The 26401-nt window shown below is 35.6% G+C and overlaps 2 protein-coding genes across 7 annotated transcripts in view; one reads left to right on the plus strand and one right to left on the minus strand.

Moving 5' to 3' along the window:
• The first annotated feature begins 484 nt into the window (after window positions 1-484).
• The window catches only part of LOC133516093 (non-structural maintenance of chromosomes element 1 homolog), a 62974-nt gene continuing 37057 nt past the window's right edge, over window positions 485-26401 (plus strand). The window contains exons 1-6 of one of the 4 annotated variants that reach the window (XM_061848819.1): window positions 485-598; window positions 679-804; window positions 1813-2111; window positions 3482-3646; window positions 9059-9198; window positions 9978-10490. In XM_061848819.1, the coding sequence (XP_061704803.1) occupies window positions 705-804; window positions 1813-2111; window positions 3482-3646; window positions 9059-9198; window positions 9978-10203 (930 nt within the window). In that variant the 5' untranslated portion in view covers window positions 485-598; window positions 679-704 and the 3' untranslated portion in view covers window positions 10204-10490. Of the gene's footprint in view, window positions 599-678; window positions 805-1812; window positions 2112-3481; window positions 3647-9058; window positions 9199-9971; window positions 10491-26401 lie in introns of those variants that run through there. The other 3 variants (XM_061848817.1, XM_061848816.1, XM_061848818.1) reach the window with 3 other exon arrangements.
• LOC133516091 (uncharacterized) overlaps window positions 10479-26401 on the minus strand; it is a 32283-nt gene continuing 16360 nt past the window's right edge. For 2 of the 3 annotated variants that reach the window (XM_061848803.1, XM_061848806.1), the window contains 18 exons: window positions 25962-26168; window positions 23357-23561; window positions 22937-23126; window positions 22445-22622; window positions 21743-21964; window positions 21357-21524; window positions 20380-20478; window positions 17040-17111; window positions 16470-16573; window positions 15658-15707; window positions 14902-15100; window positions 14422-14637; window positions 13890-14031; window positions 13439-13583; window positions 11703-11881; window positions 11265-11486; window positions 10784-10867; window positions 10479-10697 (listed from right to left, as the gene is read on the minus strand). In XM_061848803.1, the coding sequence (XP_061704787.1) occupies window positions 10536-10697; window positions 10784-10867; window positions 11265-11486; window positions 11703-11881; window positions 13439-13583; window positions 13890-14031; window positions 14422-14637; window positions 14902-15100; window positions 15658-15707; window positions 16470-16573; window positions 17040-17111; window positions 20380-20478; window positions 21357-21524; window positions 21743-21964; window positions 22445-22622; window positions 22937-23126; window positions 23357-23561; window positions 25962-26168 (2844 nt within the window). In that variant the 3' untranslated portion in view covers window positions 10479-10535. The remainder of the gene's footprint in view (window positions 10698-10783; window positions 10868-11264; window positions 11487-11702; window positions 11882-13438; window positions 13584-13889; window positions 14032-14421; window positions 14638-14901; window positions 15101-15657; window positions 15708-16469; window positions 16574-17039; window positions 17112-20379; window positions 20479-21356; window positions 21525-21742; window positions 21965-22444; window positions 22623-22936; window positions 23127-23356; window positions 23562-25961; window positions 26169-26401) is intronic. The other variant, XM_061848805.1, reaches the window with a different exon arrangement.

The following is a 26401-nucleotide window of genomic DNA, read 5'->3' on the forward strand; positions in this document are numbered from 1 at the left end:
TCTTTATGATTAAATGCCATCTCGGATTTTTTATTTAATTCAGAAGAAGGGAACAAATCTTGTTTATTAATCAATATTTCTTTTTAATTATATTATTAAATGTCAGATTTTATAGTTTTTTTTTCAATGGTCGTATTCAAGTGTCGCGTAATAATTGCCTACCAGCATTGCCACACGTGCTCGGTGATTGTTTAAGCAGCTCAATTGTTTACAGTTAAACTTCACATGTCCAAAGATGCTTATATATACCATTCATATATATTTATTTTATTTCATATCTTAAATAATAATAAAAAATATGATGGTCCTATTCATGTGACGCGGTGTATATATATATATATATATATTATAGGAAATTTAAGCTTATTTTTATTTCGTCGGTACGACAATTATTTAATCGGCGCCATAATTTCGACACTCATCATGAACTACAATTCTATTCCGCTCACCTGGCAACCTTCACCAGGAGTGTCACTAATGTCAGTGACGTCAGTGTCAAAACTGTCAAATTGCCCGCCAGCGCCGAGTCGATTTACACTGTTATTATGCTAAATTAAAACCATTTTGTTTCTCTTGCTTTGCATTATTAAGCAAATTGGTAAAAATTAAATTTGATTAATGTATTTAATGTTGTGGAAACTCTATAATTAATCCTAATACTCTTTGCATCATTTCTAGGAGTGCCAGGAGTGTTAAAGATCAATATGGCCTACGGCAGGGTCCATAGGTTCTTACTAAGAACCATCGCTAGCAGAGGAGTGCTAACTTTTAATGAAACTCAGCAAGTAGTGAACAAATTTAATGGTATGTAACTTTTGTAGCAAAGTATATTAATTAATTAAGTAATTAATTATTCAATTTGAAAGTTACGACATGCGAGAATGCTGCTAAACTCTACATTTGTAAACCGACTAATGCTGGCTACATCTAGCCGCTCAGAGGCTTATAAAGAGGCCTTTTATTTTATTTTATTATTTCTTTCAGACTAATTAAAATTGCCTTGGCAGGTTTTTTTCGTGGGCAGCTAGTTTGTCGTATTTTTGTCTTGAAACATTATTACTTACTTAGATTAATAATTTTTACTTTTATTTCTTCAAGGGTCCACTGTAAATGTGATGTAATCAGAAAGTGCCTGCAATTTTGTACTCCATGTCTCACTGTTGTTCTATAAATATCTAAGAGGTACTATGAAAATCTGAACCCTTGTTATCAATGTCAAATGATCAAACTGCATGTCTGATCATAATTTTAGATAGTTTTATTTATTATTTGGGTGATTCAAAGTTAAGAGGTATTAACAAATGTAAATTATGTTCCCTTAATAGGTTGCAGTTACTTTATAGACAGTTAATTTTAATTCATTAGGCAGGTCCACACTGAGTAAGCATATGCGCGAGGCAATTTCCTCACACACAAATTTCCTCACGCCAGTGTAGACGTGCCTAGGCTGAAGCGACACATGCATTTTCCTCACCCGAGCGCACTGTCTCGGCCAAGGCATGTCTACAGAGGCCGTTTTATGCGTGAGGAAATTGCCTTGCGCATATGCTCACTCAGTGTGGACCCAGCTATTAATTAACTTAGTTTCCTCATAATGGCAATTCAAACATGCAAAAGTCTCTCCTCTGGCCTGTCCCAGTTTTTTACAATAAATCAGTAATTTTATCTAGGTCTAAATCTCTTAGATCTGTTAAATTTGGTATATTTTATAAATAATATAAATATTGATAGTAAATTGGGAATGTGGGAGACCCGAAGTATAATTTTACTGTGACATCATTTGTTCAACATTTTCAACTTATTTATTTTCAGAAAATAATGAAGCAACAGTAGAAGACTTGGTACAAGAAATAAATGATGAAATAAGAGCACTACAACAGCAAATTAAAATAGCTGATGATGAACTTACAAATGAGCAAGTAGTCATATTCATGTCACTTGGTCATGATGCAGCATCTAAAGCACAGAATATATTTTCTGCTACAGAACTTGAGTACTACAGGGTCCTGATTGAGGAGATAATGAGCACAGAAACAAGACAGATCACTGGGATACATGCCATGAATTTGGTGAATAGATTAAAATCTTCCTTTACTAAAACAGATGGACAGGTAAGTGTAAATTTCTTATATTATTGTATTCATGTACAGTCAGCTGCAGAGAAAGGTGACCCCCCCTGCATACAATCAGTCTATGTAGGGGGGGTCACCTCTCACTGCATCTGACTGTACCTACAGTCAATCCCCTAGTTGGTTTCCTAATATAAGTATTCACTTTTGGATACTTAAGTTGGGGCACTGTGTACAAGTAACAAAATTAAATCATCACCTTCCTTTCTATTTATTTAATCTTCATTCTCTACCAGTCAACCAATGGGCTAGACCAGAAAGATTAATTAGGTGCAGGGTCTTTTAAAGTAAATGAATTTGTAACCAAGACCATTTATGAATATTAAGCTATATTGATAAACTTAAATAATACATATACTTTTTCAAAGACATATATGAATATAAATAAAATAAATAATTATAAATATTTTAGGGACATTCTTACACAAATTAACAGAGTTCAAACATTGATACATATATTTATTTTTCTTATAATTTTTCCATCCCTGTATTATTCTGGCTTTTTGCCATCACTCATGAGAGTCTGGGGTCCGCTTGGCAACACAAGTAGAAAAGCAACTGTAATCTGGCCATCTAACTCTAACCTGATTGTAACTATATGTAATAATAATAATAATAATGTACAAATTTAAACTATAGTTATGACTACCAATAACAACTGGACAAGAATCTATTAAATAAAGAAGACAATGACATCGACCCTTACAACGCCTCAAGAATCGTCAATGTTGTAGATGGGTGTATTCCCATTTGTCCTCGCCACGTGACCATCTCCATACATGAGGCAATGATTCATATGAATGCAAATGGGAACACACTTGTAGATAAAATGACATGAAGTATTATTTGTACATTTTAGTTATTTGCATAATTATGAAAACTGCCACCCTTTTGCTATTTATAAGAAGCTTCACATTGTTTAAGTTTAATTAATTTTGTTATTTATTTAATTTTATTGATGCTGTGATTATTTATTTTTTTCCAATGCAGTGTAACTATGACTATAATAGCATTTTTATTTTATTTTTATTTGTATTTTCTTTGTCAATCAATTATTTTTTTATGAAATACTTTTATGGAATGTTTATTAAATTATGGAATAGTTCGAATTGTAATTATATTTTAATAGCCATTATATACCATAAGATTAAAATTAGTTTCATGTAGTCTATAAGGTTTTGCTGCGGCCTATCAGGGTCCACATACTGTACACCTAGCATTAAGTTGTATGTGTTTTGTACTTGGTTGCAAATAAATAAATTGAAATTGAAAGTTGTACTGAACTCCATGTATATTGTTAAAAAACATCAAGTAACACATGAATTAACTGATTAATTTTTGATCTGTTTCAGAAACTACTCGATACTTGGTGCCGCATGCGCTACTTGGACAAAGATCAAAATAATAATAATTATGCTTTGGGTGTTAGGGCTATCCACGAGTTTGAGAGCTATCTTCGGGAAAATATGCCAGACGCCATTGAAGAATGCTTTTTGTGCAAGAGAATTGTCTTCAGGGTATGTATTTGGGACATGTGGGGAATAAACCTATCACTATTTAGCAGAGATCTATAGCACAGTTAAACCAAGAAAGTGTATACTAGAAAATTTATTCAGTGTTTACATGAGAACTGTTATTGACCGACTGACATACATAAAAGTAAACAAACAATTCATAGAACCGTTGCTACACAAATACAAATTTGACAGGGTTCCGTCTACTGCCAGTACTGTGGTCCCTTAAAATAGGCGTAACCAGATTCTACAAATATCACATTAACATAATATTTCAATACGCCCCCTTAATGTGCATATTCAAAATAAACGGTAACACAAATAAAACATATAAAAACAAATCAAAGTGATATCAAAGAACAACAATAAAAAAATAAAAACAATTAACAAGCAATGCCCAAACCGCGTATGCACATATAGTGCTTTTCTCTAGGCAGAGCCTTCGTTAATATGTCGGCGAGCATTGAGTCGGTCGGTAAGTACTTTAACTCAATACTCTTATTGTCCTTTAATACACTTCGTACAAAGTGGTACCTTATGTCAATGTGTTTACTCCGAGAATGAAACATTGGATCGTTCGCAAGGCAAATCGCCCCCTGATTATCTACATGTAAAGATAATGGTGCAAACTTACGTAACCCAACTTCAGTAAGTAAGCTGTTCAAGTAGATAGCTTCCTTCATTGATGAGGCTAGACTTACATACTCTGATTGACAGCTTGAGGTGCTGACACATTTTTGCTTCTGCGACTTCCACGACACACATCCACCTCCTAACATGAAAACATAACCGGAATAAGAACGCCTATCTATCAAACATCCTCCCCAATCAGCATCCGAGTAACCATGCAAAGATTTACCTGTCTTTTTGTAAACAAGTCCATATTGTTTTGTATGCTTTAGGTATCGCAGCACACGCTTTGCAGCATTCCAACATTCCTCATTAGGGCAATTCAAGAATTGACTCAATACAGCCACGGTATTCGTAATATCAGGTCTTGTTCCCGTAGAGAGATACATCAGTGAACCTATAATCTCACGATATGGGTACTGTTCACTGTCACTGCACTTATTTACAGATTTTTCAATCTTTTGCTTAACTTCCATAGGCGTAGATATTGGTTTACTTTTATCCATATTAAATTTGATTAATAAATCATCAATGTATTTTTCTTGTGACAATTTCATGCTTTTGTCACATCTGTCAAACTCTATGCCTAACATATATTTCACAATGCCATAATCTTTCAATTCAAACTTAGTGGCCAGTTCCTTTTTGAAATCTTCGATGCATTCACCTCTTTGCGAAGCGACGAGAATGTCATCCACGTAAACTAATACAAAGAGTTTAGTTTGCGAATCTATATTTTTAAAATAAAGACAAGGCTCATTTAAAGATGCTTGTAATCCCATGGACTTCAGCTGCTCGTCCAGTCTGATGTTCCATTGTCGACCAGCTTGTTTAAGCCCGTACAGCGATCTTTTGAGCCTGCACACACTGCCTCCAGACCTCAGGTCACATAACATCTTGCTAGCTCTTTCATGTATAAGTGAACCTGGCTGCTCCAATCGTGTTAGATCTTGTAAACATTCATCTAGGAGATCTGGCACCTTCATATATATCTCCTCTTCTAATAATCCATTTAAATATGCCGTATTAATGTCCAACTGATGAATTTTAAGATCCAGCTCCACTGCAAGTGCAACTAATAGTCTTTTCGAGTCAAGCCTAGCGACTGGCGCAAAAGTTTTCTGATAATCGATGCCGTAACGTTGGCTAAAACCTTTTGCCACTAGTCTGGCTTTCTTCTTCTCAGTTCTATCGATATTCAACTTCTTTGTTAATATATATCGGCAACCAACAACATTTCGACCCATAGGTTTCTTAACAACATCGAAAGTATCGTTTTTGATTAAACTTTGAACTTCTGAAATTATTGCGTCTTTCCATCCTTTTCGTTCGTTACCGGATAAGGCCTCCTTTAGAGTTATTTCGGCGACTCCAACGAAATCCACACAGTCTTCATACTCTCCAGTCGACTCAACGCCTTCTTCCGTGGAAACCTGTGGCTCTACATCAACCATGTTGTATATCTTCCGTGGACGCCCAACATGACCTCGCTCCAGTCGTGGTCGCCCTGGACCTATCTTTACTATCCTCCCCCCATCAACATGAACATCGTCTTGATGATGATCATGTTGAGATGGTTCCATGACAATATATGGATCGTCTGTCATTTGGCGGGTTTCAACGGGAACATCATCTCCTCCTTCAGGTTCTGTATCACGACTACTCGATGACTCGATGCACTCATCCTCGTGATTGGAGATATGTATTACCGGATTTTCACTAGTTTGAGTCGGATGGAACTCTACATCTACCGATACAGGTTGATTTTGAACATTTATCGATTCTCCCAAGTCGATTTCAAAGGGGTCAATCTTCAGGTTCACGTTTTCTTTACCTTCACTTTTTGCTTCGTGAAATTTCACATCTCTTGACATGATAACTTGTCGTTGTTTTGGCATCCATACTCTGTAACCCTTGCGATCTCTAGGATAGCCTACAAAGATTCCTTCCAGGCTTCTTGGTGCGAACTTATCTTTCCCAGTTGACTTGTCCAAGACGTGTACCTTAGATCCAAACTTGTGTAAGTAGTCTAACTTGACAGGTCGTTCAAACCATTTCTCAAAAGGTATCTCACCTTCAAGACTTCTGGTCGGACAACGATTTCTTACATGGCAAGCTGTTGCTACAGCATCTGCCCAGAAACCCGGAGAAAGTCCTGACGAAATCAGCATACATCTCGCCATTTCTAACAAGGTCCTGTTTTTTCTTTCCGCGACCGAGTTCTGCTGGGGTACTCCAGGAATTGTCAATCTTCTTGCTATTCCTTCTTTCTTCAGGAACTCGTCGAAATCCCGATTACAGTATTCGCCTCCGTTATCTGTGTGGAGATAAGTTATTTTACGTCTGAATAGATTCTCTACGTGATTTTTATATACCTTGAATGTAGTGAAGACTTCACTTTTCTTGCTAAGAAAATATACTTCACACCATCTCGTATGATCGTCGATAAAGGTTACGAAATATTTCGCTCCATTTATTGACGTATGCCGCATGGGTCCTACGAGGTCAGAATGTATGATTCTCAACTTTTCATCGCATGGCCCACTCGATCTAGAAAAAGGCAACCTACTCATTTTTCCTTTCGCACAAATATCACAATCGTACAACTCGGCTACATCTGTCATCTTTAAGTTCATGCCAGATTTGTTTAAGACTCGGACAAGATCTTTCGCATTTAAGTGACCTAAATACTCATGCCATGACCATACGTCAACCTTTCGCTCAGAAATCGCTGACACTCCATCACAATGTTCCTCGACGTAATATAGATTACCTTTACGATTCGCGACAAGTTTAGTGTTACCATAGCTATCTTGAACACTAGCTATGTTTTTCTTGAACGTAACGCTATACCCTTGATCAGTAATTTTAGCTACTGAAATTAGGTTACATCGCAAATCAGGAACAAATAGAGTATTTGGCAGTTGCACTTCAGTTTTAGAACCATTATTACATGAAGAAAATCTTACTGTCCCCTTACCTTGTACGTTTGTGCTCGAATTTGTCGCTAAATTTAGCTTACCGGGCAACGGTAGTAATGTAGTACCAAATTTATCTGTATCGTTGCACAAATGTGACGTACACCCACTGTCGATGATCCAATTTCCATTCTCGTTCCAAACAGCATTAACATCTGAAACACAATTGAATGTTACAAAATTGGAATCAACATCTGGTAATTCATTTAAGTTCGACACATACTTTGTACTATCATTACGTTGTACTTTCATCTTCTGTGTACACTCAGAGGCTTTATGTCCATGCTGGTGACATTTGAAACATTTATACTTAAATTTCGAATTAGCCTGCTCAGGGGCATCATAATATGCGTGTTGACGATGCTCTATTTGTTTCTTAGGCTTAGAAGATCTCTTTCCTTTTACAAGAAGTGCCTTATCTACACTTTCTTTATCATTTCTGGAATGTTCCTCTTCTAATATCTTAATTTTCAATGCGTCTGGTTTTGGCAATGCATCTCGAGATTCTATGGCACATCTAAAATTGTCAAAACTGGACGGCAAACTATACAGAAGCATTATAGAGATCAAATCATCATGCATTTCAATATCCATGTCCGCTAATTGGCTTACTACATCGAAAAATCGCATGACATGTTCTCTTAAGTCACCACCTTCATCCAATTTACGCAGTAACAACTCTTTTAATAGCGTAGCCTTTCTCGCAGGTCCCTTGGAAGCATGAATGTTCTGTAACTTTAACCATACGTCACGCGATGTCTTACAACCTCTCAAATGTCGTAATTCGCTGGGGGTTATGGATAAAATTAGGTCAGACTTAGCTTTAGAATCGCCAATTTCCCATTTTGCTGCTTCGGCTACCTCAGCTGGTTTCTTGATACTCCCATTAACGTATCCCCAGGCGTCGTTTTTTATTAACACTGCTTCAGCTTGGATCTTCCATGTTTCATAATTACTCTCGTTGAGTTGATCAATTTTTACAGTACTCATTTCCGCTGAAAATTTCTTTCTTTTACCGTTAACACTATTATTGAATCGTGCGTAGGCTACATAACCACTGTGGGGAATAAACCTATCACTATTTAGCAGAGATCTATAGCACAGTTAAACCAAGAAAGTGTATACTAGAAAATTTATTCAGTGTTTACATGAGAACTGTTATTGACCGACTGACATACATAAAAGTAAACAAACAATTCATAGAACCGTTGCTACACAAATACAAATTTGACAGGGTTCCGTCTACTGCCAGTACTGTGGTCCCTTAAAATAGGCGTAACCAGATTCTACAAATATCACATTAACATAATATTTCAATAGGACACAACAATAAAAGAATTTTGATAAGTAGGTATGTTAAGTTTATTTATTAAATTATTATTTTGATGTGTTTATACTCTTAGATATAATAAATAAAATACTAATTGCAGAGTCTTCAAACCTAAAAAACTGGGTTAGGTACACATTGTCCTTGGTATGTAATCTGATTAACGATTATATAGTATAATCATACATCTTAACTGAAATTTCTTATTACCCTAAATTTACCATGCTTTATTTTGATTGCAAATGATGGCTGATGTATGAGCCTCTGACGTTTAAGCAAAATATTAAGTTATTTCTTGATTCATAATCAATGCTTTAAAGAAAATTTGAAAAATAATAAAACCGAAACCATACGAAACCTCTAGAATCCATATCTTAATGCTCTTGTGGACAAAAATATGGTGTAGCATCCGAGGCACAAGCTGCGCATCAAATGGAATTTTGAATATTTGACTTTAAAACTTCAATTTTATAATTTCAGGGTTATAATTGCCCAGTAGCTGCATGTGGACGAGCGGTGCACACAAAATGCCTTAACCGGTATTTACAACAAGTGAAGAAGTGGCCGTGCTGTAAAGCAGACTTCAACCAATCTCAGCTGGACAGGCTGAATGCAGATAGGTTCGTTTGTTTTTAGGGTTCCGTACCCAAAGGGTCAAACGGGACCCTATTACTGAGACTTCGCTGTCCGTCCGTCCGTCCGTCCATCTGTCACCAGGCTGTATCTCATGAACCGTCATAGCTAGACAGTTGACATTTTCACAGATGATGTATTTCTGTTGCCGCTATAACAACAAATACTAAAAACAGAATAAAATAAATATTTAAAGGGGGGCTCCCATACAACAAACATAATTTTTTGCCGTTTTTATAAATAATGGTACGGAACCCTTCGTGCGCGAGTCCGACTCGCACTTAGCCGGTTTTTTTGTATATTATCTTCTTACTCGTACTTCGTTTCGTATGCATCCGGGAATTGGCCAAACTAGCCACAGACTGGATCCCACAGGATGGATCTTTGCAGAGGAAGACCAGAAGGAAGTACCAAAACGTGACCTTGATACATTTTGAAAAGAGTAACGCACACTGCGTTTGATAGAAATCTGATAACCAAATGGCGGGAAAGGGGCAAAGGTCTTTGCCCTGCAATGAGACACTAGTATAGGCTAGAAAAAAAAACTTCTTACTAGCATACTCGTATCGCTTTCTGGTGCCAGCATGTAAGCATCAACGGGGTGAGTGCTATCAGTAGTTCTGTGGTATTCACACTTTATCCAAATGTTGGCTCGTCGATACAGAGCATAAAGTATACAGACAAATGTACTTAAAAACTAGTCCTAATTATTGCATGTTTATTACTGCACCTGTGAAGTATGAAAAGAGTATATAAACAGTTCCAGGCTTACCCAGACTCAAGTGTTGGACCAATCCAGCCAGCAGTCCGCCGCTTACGACACTATCGAGGAACCCACGCAAGACTTGACCCAAGACCAGACACAAAGCTTGTTCCCTGAGCTTTCTCAAGGCTTATTGCCTGAGATATCTCAAGATGTGCTGGATGAACTATCGCAAGAACCCAGTCCTGAAGAACCACGAAGAGTCACGCGAAAGAGGAAGAGGAACTAAAGTCTGGTATATTTGCTCATTTATTTCTAAAAATTGGGGATTTCTCCTTAAAAGTTGTCGTTTAGCCAAGCTGCTTATGTTAATTTGACATTTCAATTTGTTTTTTACTCTAATTGTTGTAGTGTTATTGATTATAGATGTTTGCTTAAAACATCAAAGGTTAAAGGTTTAGTTATATAGGTATTTTATGACTACTTATTTTTTTTAGTAGGAATGTAAAGTATGAACAATACCTATGTTCCATTAATGATTTCATAAGGATAATTAATAAAACATTTTGCAATTTACGTATATCTATATTTCTACATTACTAAGTCCTACATATTCTTAGCTCATATTGCTAAATATACATTTTGAACTTTCTTTTGAACCATTTTGGCGGATTTTGGATAGAAGTCCAACAAATATTTCCATTGTTCCAACTTGAGGTATACAATATCGACGACGGTTCTCGCGCGGAATGAGAAATGGTGTGACACGCCAACAAAAAGACCCTGATAAAGGAAAAAATAAGATAAGAATTTATTCAGTAAACTAATAAAGATAAGAATTAATGGGGCTTCCCAGATAAATTACTTACTTGCGCTAAACCAAAGCAATCTTCAGGTCCTAAAATATCATAAATAGATTCTGTCAAATTTGGATGCACAGTCAAAACCTCCACCTAAAATAAATATTTACAAATGAAATCTCAAGTATGTAGGAATATTTAACATTACAATATCATGCAGTACTAATAAAACACCGGTTATATCTTATATATTTCCTTTCAATAAGGTTTACGAATTATCAGTTAATTGTTTTGATGATAAAATAAAATATTACAGTGTATAATAATACACGGGAATAAATGCCCTTATGTCTGACGGCGTTTTTACCTTCTTTATGAACCTTAACTTAACATAAGCGTCTCGTCGTTTAGAATTGTTATATAGTCCATAATTTTGATAGGTGGATTTGTTGGAAACAGACAAAATTTAGTAGAGGTTTGCTATATTTTATGAATAAGGGGATAAATTAAGTTCCTAATCGTATTATTTATGTTATCTAAAAATCTTGACCTCTCCTCTATGAATGAAGTAAATGCATTGGTCGGAATCACCGCACTGCACGATATAGTTTCCGGGGAAGAACACGCAGTGGTTTATCCACATAGCTAGCATCCTTCTAAAATCAGCATCGGTTCTACTAAATATAACCGATTCTCTGATGTGTGAGCCGTATACCGCTTGCATGACTTGGCAGCGAAGGCGAAAAGGCAACTCGTAAACTAGTTCGGGCATCTGAAATAAAATAAAAATAAACTGTATTACACGACATATTATAATTGAATAAATATCTTAATTGAACTTACTCGTACCTACTTTCCGTAGATACTAAGTTGTAGAACACAAATCGAGTTATAATAGACTAATGATTAATGGAAAGAATCGTATATCGCACACAAAAAACAAAAAAAAAATACATTGGTTATCTCTTATAAATAAGAATCAACAAACCTGCCTGCCCTGCTGCCTATTCCAAAGCTCTCTAACATAGTCCCACATTTTGTTCATCTGGTGATCACTCAGGTCCATGTCGCGCAAACCGTCTCGAAGCTCGTTTATGCCGTAATCGTAGTCGATTCGAGATGAAGAATGAGCTGATATCATAGCTGACATTTCTGATATTAGGAGGCCTGCAATTTTATACAAAATAGCTACAATGGAAGCGCTGGTGGCCTAGCGGTAAGACCGTGCGACTTGCAATGCGGAGGTCGCGGGTTCAAACCCCGGCTCGTACCAATGATTTTTTCGGAACTTATGTACGAATTATAATTTGATATTTACCAGTCGCTTTTCGGTGAAGGAAAACATCGTGAGGAAACCGGACTAATCCCAACAAGGCCTAGTTTACCCTCTGGGTTGGAAGTTCAGATGGCAGTCGCTTTCGTAAAATCTAGTGCCTACGCCAAATCTGGGATTAGTTGTCAAGCGGACCCCAGGCTCCCATGAGCCGTGGCAAAATGTCGGGACAACGCGAGGAAGAAGGAGGAGCTACAATGTTTGTTATATTTATATTACAAATTTTCAGATAAACACGTCACGAATCCTTCATAGTTTTGCCATGTCCGTCTGTCCGTTCGTGTGCCCGTACACGTTTTTGCTCAGGGATTCGAAGTATCAGAGAATAAGCTTGTTGACACGTGTTAAGTTAAATAGATTGAAAATATATTTAAAATAAATTGGAATCTTATAAAATATATGGAAATAATAAAAAATACGAGACCTCGAAAGATTCAAAACTAAGTTTTTTCAAAGTTCTAAGTTTAAAGTTTTTTATTTGCTAGAATCATGGTCAGGTACAATGTGATGGACTTAAAATAACATGGATCAACACAATTCACCATTTTTAGTGGCATGCAAATGAAGCCAAGGATTTTAAACATCCAAAAGGGGAAATTAATAATGTAACATGTACAATTCGATTCCGAAACAAAATATTTTAAAGCAACTATACAATGTGTTTGTACACGTATAGTGGATCCGTTACTCATGTCTAGTACAATTAATTTTATCGATAAATCACTCCCCCCCTCCCCCCCCCCCCCCCAATATAAAAAAAAAAACATTCGATAGCTTATGAATTAGAGCATAAATTGAAAGCATAAATGTCACAGAGAATTTTCACAATTACTTTTTTTACTTAATTTTTTTACATACAGAAGGTCTTGTTTGGACTCGTGTAACTTGTGGAATGTTTTAACTAGGGTTATCATTTTGATGTCAACTTTTAGCTGATATCCTGTTCTGTTCACATCAAAATGATAGCGCTTCCTCTGAGTTCAACGCAATATTTCACCTACAAAATCGCAATTTTCTTGTTATCCATACATCAAAACGGCTGCAAATAATATAACGTGACGTCACGATGTATTGCCATTTTGTTAGGAGCGTTTGGTCAGTAAAATGCGATTGTCAGACTTTGACTATCATTTCTGACTTGTTAGGCAATGGGTCCCATATAGACATTTGATGCTCAAAACAAACCTGATCGATTGATACTTGATACCATAAATAAAAAAATGTTAACTAGCCTATTGGTGTTGACTGTGGCTGGATATAGCTATGAAGGATATACGAATATATAGGTGTTTGGAAGTAGCTGTGAAGTTAATATGCAGATATTTTTTAGTATCAAGTAAAAGATACTTGACAAGTATACAAGGCGCTGAAAAAATATATTTTGCTCTTACCTGTACAGAACTTAATTATAACGATAATAACGATTGTTTCCACCATTTCAAACGCGTTTCTAGACGATACATCCCCGGTGCCAGCGATAGTCAGCAAGTTAATCATGTACCACAATGATGCTATGTATAACGAGAAATAGTCCTTCTGTAATGTACAATAGCGTATTTATTGCATTGTATAAAATCTATATTATACAGCAGGTTTTTAAGCGATACAGCAGAGCAGAGTGTTTTAGCTTAGACAATCTATAGGTAGGTGTTTGGTACTTAGGTGCAAAGCGAGGGTGTGAGAGCCGAGGTATGAGGTATTTTTACCTAATAAAATGCGTTCTCATAGTTCAGGTACGTCAACGACACCAAATACTTTTGGCATGAATCCTCGCGTGCGTTGTCTAAAGTATTATATATTTTTCCATGAAATCAAACTAAAGGACATACTTTAGTTACATACCTGATAGTATTTTGGTCGTAAATTGAGTTCTGGCTTAGCCATCCAGTTAGACGATGTACATTGTAGAGGAGTCAGGCATGACAACTTGAAGAACAAACATGCGTTTATATGGGAAAGAATCGATGCCCAAATACCAATCGTTCTGAGAAACAAACGACACATTCAATGAGTTTATTTATGGCCTCAATTGAGTAGATATTCCCTACTAGATAATTGTTATTTTATTTTAGATATCCCCGTTTTTGATGTTACTCCAATACGAGTACACATTATGTCGCGCGTTTTACAGTAATGAGTTGATTTGGTAAATGATGACTAGATGAGGTAATCGATTCGTTCTTAAATATGACGTGGATGCCGACGTACCTTAGGTACATTTTTAACCGCTTTGAAAGAGGAAGAGACTTTAATTTTGTATTAAGAAAAAAACCGTAGTCATATTAAAGTATTTGAATCGTTGCTTGTTCGGTACAGTGCTTGTAATTAACGTCATAATGTCAAAAACTTGAATTCAAAATAATAATGTACTTACGCTAGTTTAATGAAGAGATTTGCCGAGCCTATGTTTACTTTCCGGTGAGTTCTGTTGGTAAATAAATATGAAATCCTCGAGAGCTGTGGCGTTCGCAGATAGCTGAAGAAAACCATTTTTATTCCCGGATTCAAATACTTTAGCGCATAAACAACGTATGATATAGGCAAGTTAGCCAAAAAATCACGCCTTCTTTGAAATTTTCTTGAGAAGAACCTGAAATAAACCGTAAAAATAAAAATAACGGCTAGATTACTTGGTTTTCTCTGCATAGTCTGCATAAAAATTATAGACTAGACGCACAATGAAATCCAAAGCATAGGAATATCAATCAATATCATAAATATACAAAATATTGACAGTTAGCTTTATATAGTTCAGCCTAGCAAGCTTAAAATCTTTTAATTGTACGCTGCGGGTTTTTATTTTGAGAATTAAAGTTAATCAAAAGTTGCTTATTGTAGATAAAAAGGAACTTACAGTTGTCTTACTCTCTTTGGGTTTAATACATATTCCCCATACCGGTTCATGTAACCGGTATGTATGTCCAAGAACAGTTTGTATAAAAAAATCATGTCTGTCATAATACATATATGGAAAAAATATGGCACTGATTGGAATGCCAATTGATAAACTAGAGTCATGAAATCTACGTAAGCCAAGAAACTGATGAAGTACTCTGAAACCGCAAAGATACAGCATTAAAACACTATAATAACTAAAAATAACATTCATAAAGCAGAGTTATAAAATATCAAACAAACATTTAATTTTTTTTGTTATTTCATAAAGTCAATATAGTCAAAGAATTAAAACCCTGTTGGGTATAAGGAAATTGCGAAAATTGAGCTAGCTATTTAAGATACTTAAGCAGGAAACGTGATACGATTTTTACTAGTAAACGTACCTAACTAATTTTAAACGTACCTATATGATTCAGTCAAATTATGTTTTTTGAAAAACAAATTATATCCAAATTGAAACTAACGCAGTATCATAACTCAGTGAATAACTGTCAACCGGGACATATTTCATGCTAAAAGGGGGGGTTGCGTCAGGGGGAGGGGAGGGACGCTAGTGCATAGTGTGTGTAAAGCACCATACCCAAAGGCATTATACTACATTCATTTTAAGCTGGATATAATTTGTTTGCCTTCCCCACACATTAGAATACAACTTGACCGAATCAATATACGGAGTACAATGATGATGATTGATGTATGGGTATTGACATACCCATAAATTGTATCCATTTGCAGTCCGGTATCACGCTACTTCGAAACCATCTGTAAATAGTACCTATCTATATTAGAATCAGGTAGATATAATATATGTATAGGTACCAGAGATAATATATGGGTAGGTATGGAGAGGTGGATATTTACCAGTCGCTTTTCGGTGAAGGAAAACATCGTGAGGAAACCGGACTAATCCTAACAAGGCCTAGCTTACCCTCTGGGTTGGAAGGTCAGATGGCAGTCGCTTTCGTAAAAACTAGTGCCTACGCCAAATCTTGGGATTAGTTGTCAAGCGGATCCCAGGCTCCCATGAGCCGTGGCAAAAATGCCGGGACAACGCGAGGAAGAAGAAGATAATATATGTATAGGTTTATTATTACACTGTTAGTGAACATATGGTACTTAGTTACATACTTACATAATAGATATATCATAGAAAGTGAATTTTTATGCTTCATGCTTATACACTTAGGAGCAAAACTGTCCCAATAGTAGCATATTAGTAGAATGTGGAGAAGTTGATGTCGATTAAGGGGAGGGGCACATGATTAATACATAACAATACTCCTTGAAATTTTCTACAAATCGGCCTAACATATGATGTACTTGGCATTTACGGTTTTTTTGTAATTTCGCATCGAAAAGTAGAAAAAAAACATTTATATTTTTTCAATATTTTTATTTCCTCCTATGGAAACTCCAAATAGGGAACCATATATAATTAAGAATCCCCTTGATCGACATCAACCTCTCCACATTCTCCTAATATGCTACTATTGGGACAGTTTTGCTGATAAGTGTAGATATTACCTGTGGGGTTTAAACAGTAATAGTATAGCTGATACATATTCTATATTCCCCGCCGAAGTGATAGATCGTGAACCATGCGATTCGGCTATGCTTCTCTGCGGGCTCTAAAAAGCAAAAATAACTATTAAGTCTATTTTTGAGTGAAGTACAAAGTAAACGAGTACTTACAGCTTAGTGAAGGCTAGGATTCAAGGAATGATCAAACTAATTGTGGGTTTTTTGATTGCCAAAATAGATATCATCGAGTGTACACTGTTTTCTTTAGTTAGTTGTTAGTTGATTATTTGGGTATTGTCAATAGTTAATGTTAAAAACTTACTATGCGCTCGGTTTGATCATATCATGTTAGATAACTCGAATAACTTTACTGTAGTCTACTCCACTAGGCCTTTAAAACAATGTAAACAAAATGCCTAGAATCTGAATGAATTATCTCGATAAACGAAATGAGACCAATGAGATTCGACAGCTGTAGAATACATTAAGAATTTCAAGGTCCTTAAGGAATATACTATAGGCGAAATGTTGGATTGTACAGATGGTTTAAATTTATGACTGGTTCTATCTTACTTCCATATACACGTCTAGATCGTCATTGTCCTCTTCATCCGAACTATCTGGCATTGTACTGGGCCTGTGAACCTGTGTTAAAACCAAAGTTGCAATAGGTAAAAAGCGTTTAAAACTTGAACCAACTTTTTTGTGCACCTAGTTGCCATGTATATATTCTCTACATCGGAGGGTAGAAAATATGGCAAATTTTCTTAGTACCTACCTACTATTGCACGGGGTATACTTAGGGTTAGGTATAATTATCACAGTATTTTTCGATTCATGTTGTACGTTTTTTACTGTTGTTAAGATGAATTTAATTTAATGGTTGTTTTAACGACGAGCGGAATAATACTTGCGGACCTTTTATACCTACCTACATTTGAATAAACATCTTTCGTTCAACTTTATTAATTAATTTTCAAGCCGGTATCTACCACAAAAACTAAACAAACAATACCAAATGATGAAAAGGCGCAATAAAAGGGTTATAGAGGTAGTCCCCGTTGGATATATCAGGGTGGCCACTTTTTGGAAAATCGGGAAAAGTTAGGGAATTTCGCGAGTCATGGAAAAGTCAGGGAATTGTCAGGGAAATTTAATGGAGGTCAGGGAAAAAAATGTCTCTGTATGTACATAATAAAAAAAGAAATTATTAATTTTACCATCTCCAAACATCATATATCTACTATAATAGGTTAATAATAGGTAAATGCGACCCGACCGCGCGGCGCGCGTGCCACTGTATTACTCGGAAATTGCCGCCGGCGGGGCTGTCAAAGGTTGTAGTGTTTATACGTTCTTTATACTGCCTATTCTGCTATACTCGTAGCCCCGTGCGACGTGAAGACTATACAAGGTTTTCAGGCTCGAGTATACATTCCCACTAAAATTTTGCTCAGTACGTTGGCTCGAGAAATTTAGCGTTGTTAATCGCGCCACTAAAATTATACCCAACGTTGAAAAATATCTGCAGGGAATTAAAAACGAAAATAAAGCACCTGACAGCGCATACTTTACAGTAGTAAATGCTGCATTGGAACACAAATTATAAAGGCTAAATTGGCCTTTTTTTCAATCGGTGACGCAAGTGGAGCCGTTGTTAACATTATTTTTAATCCAACCTCGCTCCACTTTTATACGAATCACTTTTGGTGACACTGAAAAAAATCATGCAAAGAGTTGTTAAAGCGGATGTATTGGATTCTGCAACTGATATCACGTCGATTGACTTGAAAAAGGAGTCTAATCTGATAAACGCGAAAGAAATCGACTTGGGCTTCGCTGTAAAGAATGCTCTTCGAAATAGCCGCGATATCAAAGATATCGATATATTGCGTTTTCGTTAAGACTGTCGAAAGAGTTTAATAGAATTTTGCGTGTCATTGTGCCAAACATCCCCACTTTCGTATGCTTTGACTAAGGGATTATCTTGTTTTGATCCCGTAATCGCAGTCAATGCAGAATTAGGACATGGCGAAACTATAAGGTTTCTTAGTTGACTACGGAACCCTAAAAACGCCAACAAAAATCATAAAATAAAAACTAGTAGTAAAACATTTTTTTAGGGTGGCTCCACTGGTTCCACTACACCAAAAGTGGCGATGAATTATTTTTTCGGTTCAACCCAATAGTGTTGGGTGTCGTTGGATAGGTATTTCAAAAATAATATGGGTCTTCATTAACCATTTTTTGATAAACGTAATATTTTCGGAAATAATCGCTCTGGAAGAAAAAATAATATGTTTCCCCCTCTACTTCCCCTAACTTCTGGACCATGGGTCCAAAATTCATGAAAAAAATCGTGAAAGTAAAGCTTAGTAAACACTTTTAAGTAAAACTACAGCGAATCTGATCGGCCTAGTTTATTTTGACGGACGGGTAATTACGGATCCCTACACTGAGCATGGCATGCGACATGTTATTAGCCATTTTTTTTTATTGTATTTTGCTAGCAGATAATTCTGCAAAAACTCAAAAATGTATTCCATTCCAACTATATATTTTATATTTATTACATTTAACCCTTTAGTCCGTAGCGGCAACATACAAGTTGCCATCATACTTAAAACAAAAACGCATCTCGACTATAAGAATTACGGTTCGAATTCGAATGACTCGATAGGAATGTCAATTGGTTAAAGGGTTAAGATTATGGTCAGGGAAAAACTTGAAAAAACGCCTGGAAAACCGGGAAAAGTCAGGGAATTTTGGTTGTATGAAATAGTGGTCACCCTGATATATGGATATTACGTATCATTTTATGATTAATATGTACCGTATCTGCAGTACAGTTCCATAAGTCTCTTAAAATAGGTACTGCAGTAGAACTGTGTCACTTTATAATATTGAAAAAAAAAAACTAAATGACAGACTAAATCAGAAAGCCCTTTCATACGATACGACACACTATAGGTTTCTGAAAGGAACTTTAGGAACTGCGGGTCAAAAAATTTGTTTTGACCTAGCATGTGTGCCAAACGGCTAAACTAATTCAATTTGCGGTTTTTTTATGCGTACCTGCACGCACAATACTGTGCGGTTTACGAGTAAGAGGAATTTCCTTCCGCAGACGGTTCGGCTGTGGAAGTGTGAAATGAGCTTCCTGCCGAGGCTTTCCCGAGTGTGGGGCTCTACAGTGTGGGGTTCTTCCAAAAAGGAGTGTACAGGTTTTTAAAGGGTCGGCAACGCGCATTTAATAATCTGGTGTTGCAGGCGTTCATAGGCTACGGTGACTGCTTGCCATCAGGCGGGCTATATGCTTGTTTTTTTTCTTAATACAAAAGTGAAACACCCAGTACATATGGTGTACTTTACCGCACTAGTGTGATAATTAGCACATTACGTGACTATGTCGAAAATTTCAAGGGCCATATGTATTTATACAGTATAACGTTGTACGATACAAGTGGGAATAGGTACTTGTGTCGATTTAAAACACTCCTATCGGTCGTGTTTTAATTTATCGCCGTTGCGAGTTTCCTCTTTTCCGCACTTGTATCGGAATGTACTATTTTCTAACGATCTGTGGTATCGCTATCCCCTGACTCACGGGACAGAATGTACAATACCTTTTCCACTTTTTATTTATTTATTTAAAATTTGATTCAGGCAACAAGGCCCATATTACAAATACCTTACAGACTAACATACATATACATTTTATAAAATTACAACTAAACACTATTTAGGCGACAAAACGGCGTGGCTCCGTTAAATCGGCTGCTCTGTTACCATACTTTCCTCAACTTTGCTACCATACATTCCTCAACTTTATCTGTATTGTATCCAAGTCTTTCGTAAGTGTAGATAACTGTAAGTATATTCTTTATATGTGTAAATTAGTTCAAAGGCTCACATGTAGGCTGGATTTTATTGTCACCATTGAAGGCAGAACGTAATCTTTCGGCGCGTTGTCAACTGAATTCTTTACTTTTTGCAACACTGATGGGTAACTCTGGAACAGTTATGTAATACAATAGTATTTTGTTCAACAAGTATATATATGGGTTCTTACCACGTTCTTATTAATTCAAGAGCCTACGTTTCAAAAGGTTTTGTAAAAATAAGCCCGAAAATTGTATGACTATTTATGTACCGTCGCACACAATATTTCTAAGACAGCAGCAAACATCTAAATAAATGAAGTCGAAGTATACAAGAGTAAATCAATTCTATTTATAGATTTTTCTGGTAGCAAATCATTTCTTACTCTTTGGGCAAAACGCTTCGTAAGTAGGCACACTGCTTATTATTTCTAGTCATCCCGCACACTGTAGGTATCCAGGTATAATATGTGAGGAGCGTCTTGTCAAAAGGCCTTATTTTTGTATAGTTTTTATAGAGAAATAAACCCTTTTGAAACGACATTCCATGTATTCCTTACACTAACTTCTTCCTTAACTACGTATATATTTCTTCTCCATTACATTAAATCTTGCAATTAAGTGACTGATAGTGAATATTTATTATTACTTAGTTTAAATCAAAAACTTTGTTACTACATATTTGTCGGTATATTTTTTTAACTTTATCGCACAACATTAAAAAAGAGCGCCTGTGATCAATATTAGTTATGATGATATGTATCCAGTGTGATATCTATTTTTGCAATAGACATGGCGCTACTTTACCGCACTAGTGCCGTAATTAGCACTTTACGTAAAATTTAAAGGGCCGTATGAACTGTACAACGTTACACGTTCGAATAGGTAATTCGCCACTTCTTGCGAATTTCCTACTTTTCGCATCTGTAGGTATTCTAATGTACTATTGCCAACGGTGCGGTCCTTAATGCTGCTATCGGAACCGGAAGTATGTAATTTGAAAATTCACCTTTAAAAGGGCATAGAACTCTACGCCATCAATGCGTAGCAAATCTATATTTCTTGAGGCTACAACATTCGACATAGTTAGATACATAGATGCCCCTCGTATATTGCCGAAGATCCCACCAGGTCCCATACAGGCTTCAACTTCGTTGTATTCTGATATAATGTCCACCTAAATTAACCAAAAATAATAATTATGCTACACATAAATTAAATAAATTCAGTGATCCTATTTCATGAAATGCACATCATTTCAAAAATGTTATGTCAATTTCAAGCAAAATATTTTTTCTTACTATTCAATGATGTTATTCGAACTGGACGAAGTTCCTAATTTGAACATATTTTTAAATTGAGTGATTCCGTCATCAAGTAGCAACATTTTTTTACCTTTCCTCTATAAATTATGTACATGTGGCTAATCACTTCGTTAGCCCGTATAACCATATATCTCTTCTGAAAATACAGCTCACTCAATTTCTTCGCAAACGCCCTAAAAAATGAATATTCAACACCTTCAAAGAGAGGTATCTCTTGCAATGTCTTTTCATACATGTATAATACTGCGTCTTCATTCAGGTTGGCATGCAGCTTCCCCAGGATGGTCTGGTGCTGTTTGCAATAAAATATATGCGGTGTTGTAACTTATTAAAAGTCTTCACGCCGTTTGTTTATGCTAAATAGCAACATCTGGCTTTTAAATATGGAATGCGCTTACTAATTTGGAATGTCATTAGTCGTATCAAGTTTTTATTAAATTATTAGTTTAGGCGAGATTAGAAAATATGAGGTCATTAGATTTTGCTGTTATTTGATGCACTGATTTGATTTCATCCCGGTACCAAAAATAAGGGCCCTAATCATGATACCGTGAATTATCAAGTAGGTATTTTCAATTTCTCTTTTAACAAAAAAAAAATGTCAAGACATTGTCATCGCACGACGATCATTTCATGGTCTTCGTCAGCAGTTCCGGTTTATTAAATGTCGGTTTCCGAGAACAAATGCACTAGTAACCATAAAAATACAGATATCAATATAGGTAATTATAGATGTGCCTATAATAATTGAAGAGTTCCCTCGATTACTTACCGACCAACCGCCAGTTCGCTTCCATTGATATTTCCAGTGTTCCATCACATTTTGTTTTAATACCGTAGGTACTTTTTCTCTGGTTAAGAAAAAATCTAATTGTTTTAGGTTTTCTTGAAATTTGGTTACCATCTGATCCGCCATGGCTTTTAGTGACGCAATCCTTGCATAAACGTATCTGGAATAAATAAAAAAATGTTCCTTTATACATACTGTAAATCCTTCCCAGGAGTCTCAGGTCACATATAAAAATATTGGATTTTGATAGTCATATAGGTAACACATAACATTCGGACAAAGTCAAACATAACCCTTAGAGGCTAAAAGTGACTTCTTCTGCTTACAGTTGGGCAGTTGAAGGACTTGAAGGAGGTTTTGTTAGCGATAGAGTCAATAAAGATATTTGGGATGCAGCCATACATACAAACATCTACGAGTATAAGTACAGGGGTATAAGCACAATTGTTTTAATTATTGTACACAGTTACTTACCCAAAGAACAAAACACCGTGTATTGATATGCATATGGACATGATCATGTTGGTAGTATCCTGGGGCGTGATGTCTCCGAAACCGGCCCCACTGAAAGTCGAAGCAGTCCAATAATAGCCCAGTAAAATTGCTGTTTTGGGCGATATGTGATCTGAGATAACAATATCTCTTGCATTATCTATCCACGAGCCTGTAAATATTAAAGACATTATTTGTTAATTTGTTACCGACTTCTTATTTTTCTTTTTATTGAAAACAGGGAAACTTAGAACTCAATAACGCTCTTGAAATAAATCGCTTGAAATAAAAACCAAGTTAATGTTTAATAGTTTCAGTAAAAGCTGAAAAAATTTACCTAGAATTAGTTGGTTAATATCGGCAGTTAGTTTAACTTTTATGAATCAATTAAACTAGACTAACCTTTTTTACATATCATGTTTCCTGCCGGGTAGAATACGGTATCTAAGAGTGGCCCTTTCAACGTAAGATTTTTTAATATAACTGCAAAGTCATGAGCATTCGAAGCTATGACAAAACGACAGGACATCATTATTATTAACGAGGTGTACAAGTTCAGAAAGAACAACATTAAAAGAATGAATTGTACTACACTCATGACGTAAGCCTGAAACATAAAATATCAGCTATTAGTAGGTAATCATTTTTAAAAACTCATCTACTCGATGAGATTATTGTAACGATTCCCAATTCAATGAGATTGCGCTGTTTTACTGCTATTGTATCCTCCAGTCTCCGTCAAAACACTCAAAACCCTAAACTAAAGCTCTAAGAGCGTTTGTACATTGTCGTATCCGATATCCCGTACATCGGATGACCCTTGGAGAAATAAAGCTTGTACCTAGAGAGTGCCCCGTGGCATCAAGTCAAGATATCTATTAAATGAATAGGTAAATATGAAACACATAATATAATTATGTACCTATACCTAAACCAGATTCATCTCGCAAAGATGACGAAGATTTTATTGATTGGTATGTTAATGTAATGATTATGTAAGGGAAAGCCTTTGAAAATGTGGGACTTGATCAATAACCCATCAAATAAGAAAACAAAATCTGAAAACTCAACCTAAAATTGAAAACGGGATCGGAAATAATATCAGATACTCCACAAATCTGCGAATGTTTTAATAACTACTTTGCCAATATAGGCACCATATTAGCAAATCGAATACCTAGCGAATACAAAAAAAATATATGCGGGCTTACAGTATTTAATAATAAACTCACTAATCTTAAACCTGCATCAAAAAGTGACATTTGACAAATTATTGACCAATTAAATTCAAACACAAGCTCAGGAACAGATGGTATGACCACAAAAACACTAAAGTGCATTAAACCTCTAATCTGTGATACCCTCGCGAAATATATTAATCAGTGTTTCGATAAAGGTATATTTCCTGATTCTTTTAAGGTGGCTAAAGTCCGACCCATATTTAAATCTGGTGATAAATTAGACCCCGGCAATTATAGGCCAATATCTGTCCTACCAATCCTATCCAAAATTTTCGAAAAGATCATCCATCAGCGACTTACAGAACATCTAGACTCTAATAATTTCCTTTCCAACAAACAATACGGTTTTCGTTAAAAATCAAATACATTATCGGCAACTACAGACCTACTGACAGAAATAAAAGTTTACATCGACAATAAAAATATAGCGTTTGGTATTTTCGTTGACCTAAAAAAGGCTTTTGACACGGTGAGCCATTCTCGCCTACTGTCAAAGCTGAGTTCGATTGGCATTACTGGAAATGCATTTAAAATCCTACAATCGTACCTGACCAATCGAAAACAAATTACCAAAATAGGTCAACTGAAGAGCGAAGGCCAAGAAATTAAATACGGCATTCCGCAGGGATCCATTTTGGGGTCATTACTTTTCTTCATTTACGTAATCGACATGCATAACATAGGGTAAAAAGCCCATTTAACATTATACGCTGATGACACCTGCTTATTTTACTTTGGTCCTAATGTGGATACTTTAATTGAGCAAGCGCAAAATGACTTAAATTTACTGCACAGTTGGCTTCTTAGTAACCTGCTAACTATAAACGAATCAAAAACTAAATACGTTATATTTGCTGCAGAAAATAAAGTCGTATCAAATCATGAACCGCTAATTATAAATAATGTAACACTGCAGAAAGTTCAACAAGAAAAATACCTTGACCCTTGACAACAAGCTAATATGGAAATCACATATTGACTCTTTACGCTCTAGAATCATGTCACTAACCGGTGCACTTCGACAAATTGTACGTTGTCTGCCGAATAAGGTTCGCTATACTATCTACAACTCTCTTGTCAAACCTCACCTAGACTACTTAATAGAAATATGGGGATCTGCTGCTAAATCTAACTTACAAACCCTGCAAACCGCGCAAAATAAAATTGTGAAATTATTAATATTATTATTCAATTATAAGCATCTCACACCAAGTAATACTGTATACAAAGAAACTAAAATATTAAACATTTCACAAACATATATTTATAACACTTGCATCCTGGTAAGAAAAATAATATATAAAAATATACACAGCCACATAACATTTACAAAAAGATCAGAGGTGCAAAAAATACTTACAAGACAAGCTAATAATATAATACTACGTCCACCTAGAACACTGTATGGGAAAAAGAATATATGAAGGAGCTCAGCTATACAATAAATTACCTACGGACATTAAAGATGTGAAATCAATAAAAGTTAAAAAAAAAACATTAAAACATTATATTTTAATAAAATAAATGTCTTAACTATCCGAACTTCGATGATACTATAATTAATATCACATATTGTAAGGCTCGGTTATTGCAAACATACTTGATCACAATATATAGGTGTGTGAATATATACATATATATATATATAATATGTTTTCTCAGTAAGTGATTTATTATGTAAATCTTATGAGAATAAAATATCTTAAACCATAATTGAAACAAAAAAAAAACGTCAACCTACTCAAGTATGTCGTGGTAAATATTACCCGTTTCAAAGCTCCTATTGATTCAGTCCAGAAAACAGCGTACAATTTATAAATTTGCAATACGTTCACCATTCTTAGTAAGCAGTGATACATGTGAGGGCTTCTGTAATGTTCACTGGCGGTATGACCTTCATTGTGTTTGGGCATAAATCCTTCCCAGATTGCATACCACGGCCAGCATGTTAGAAAATCTATAATAAATGCCCTCTGAAATGATACGATGTATTATTTTCAATAAGTTTTTTAGTTATAATATTATGTGGTCATTATTTTAGGTATTCTTTTAATGACTTGTCGTTTCCAAGCGTTAATAAGTTTTATTTTTTAACATACTTGGTTAATAATCGTATGAATACCTAGTACGCTAGGCTAAACAAGGAAATAGCTTTGCGTAAAAATAAACGTGTAGCTTAAACGAAAACTCTAAATTACTTTTAGCA

Source organism: Cydia pomonella, chromosome 3 (genome assembly GCF_033807575.1).
Source record: "Cydia pomonella isolate Wapato2018A chromosome 3, ilCydPomo1, whole genome shotgun sequence".
Classification (NCBI taxonomy): Eukaryota; Metazoa; Arthropoda; class Insecta; order Lepidoptera; family Tortricidae; genus Cydia; species Cydia pomonella.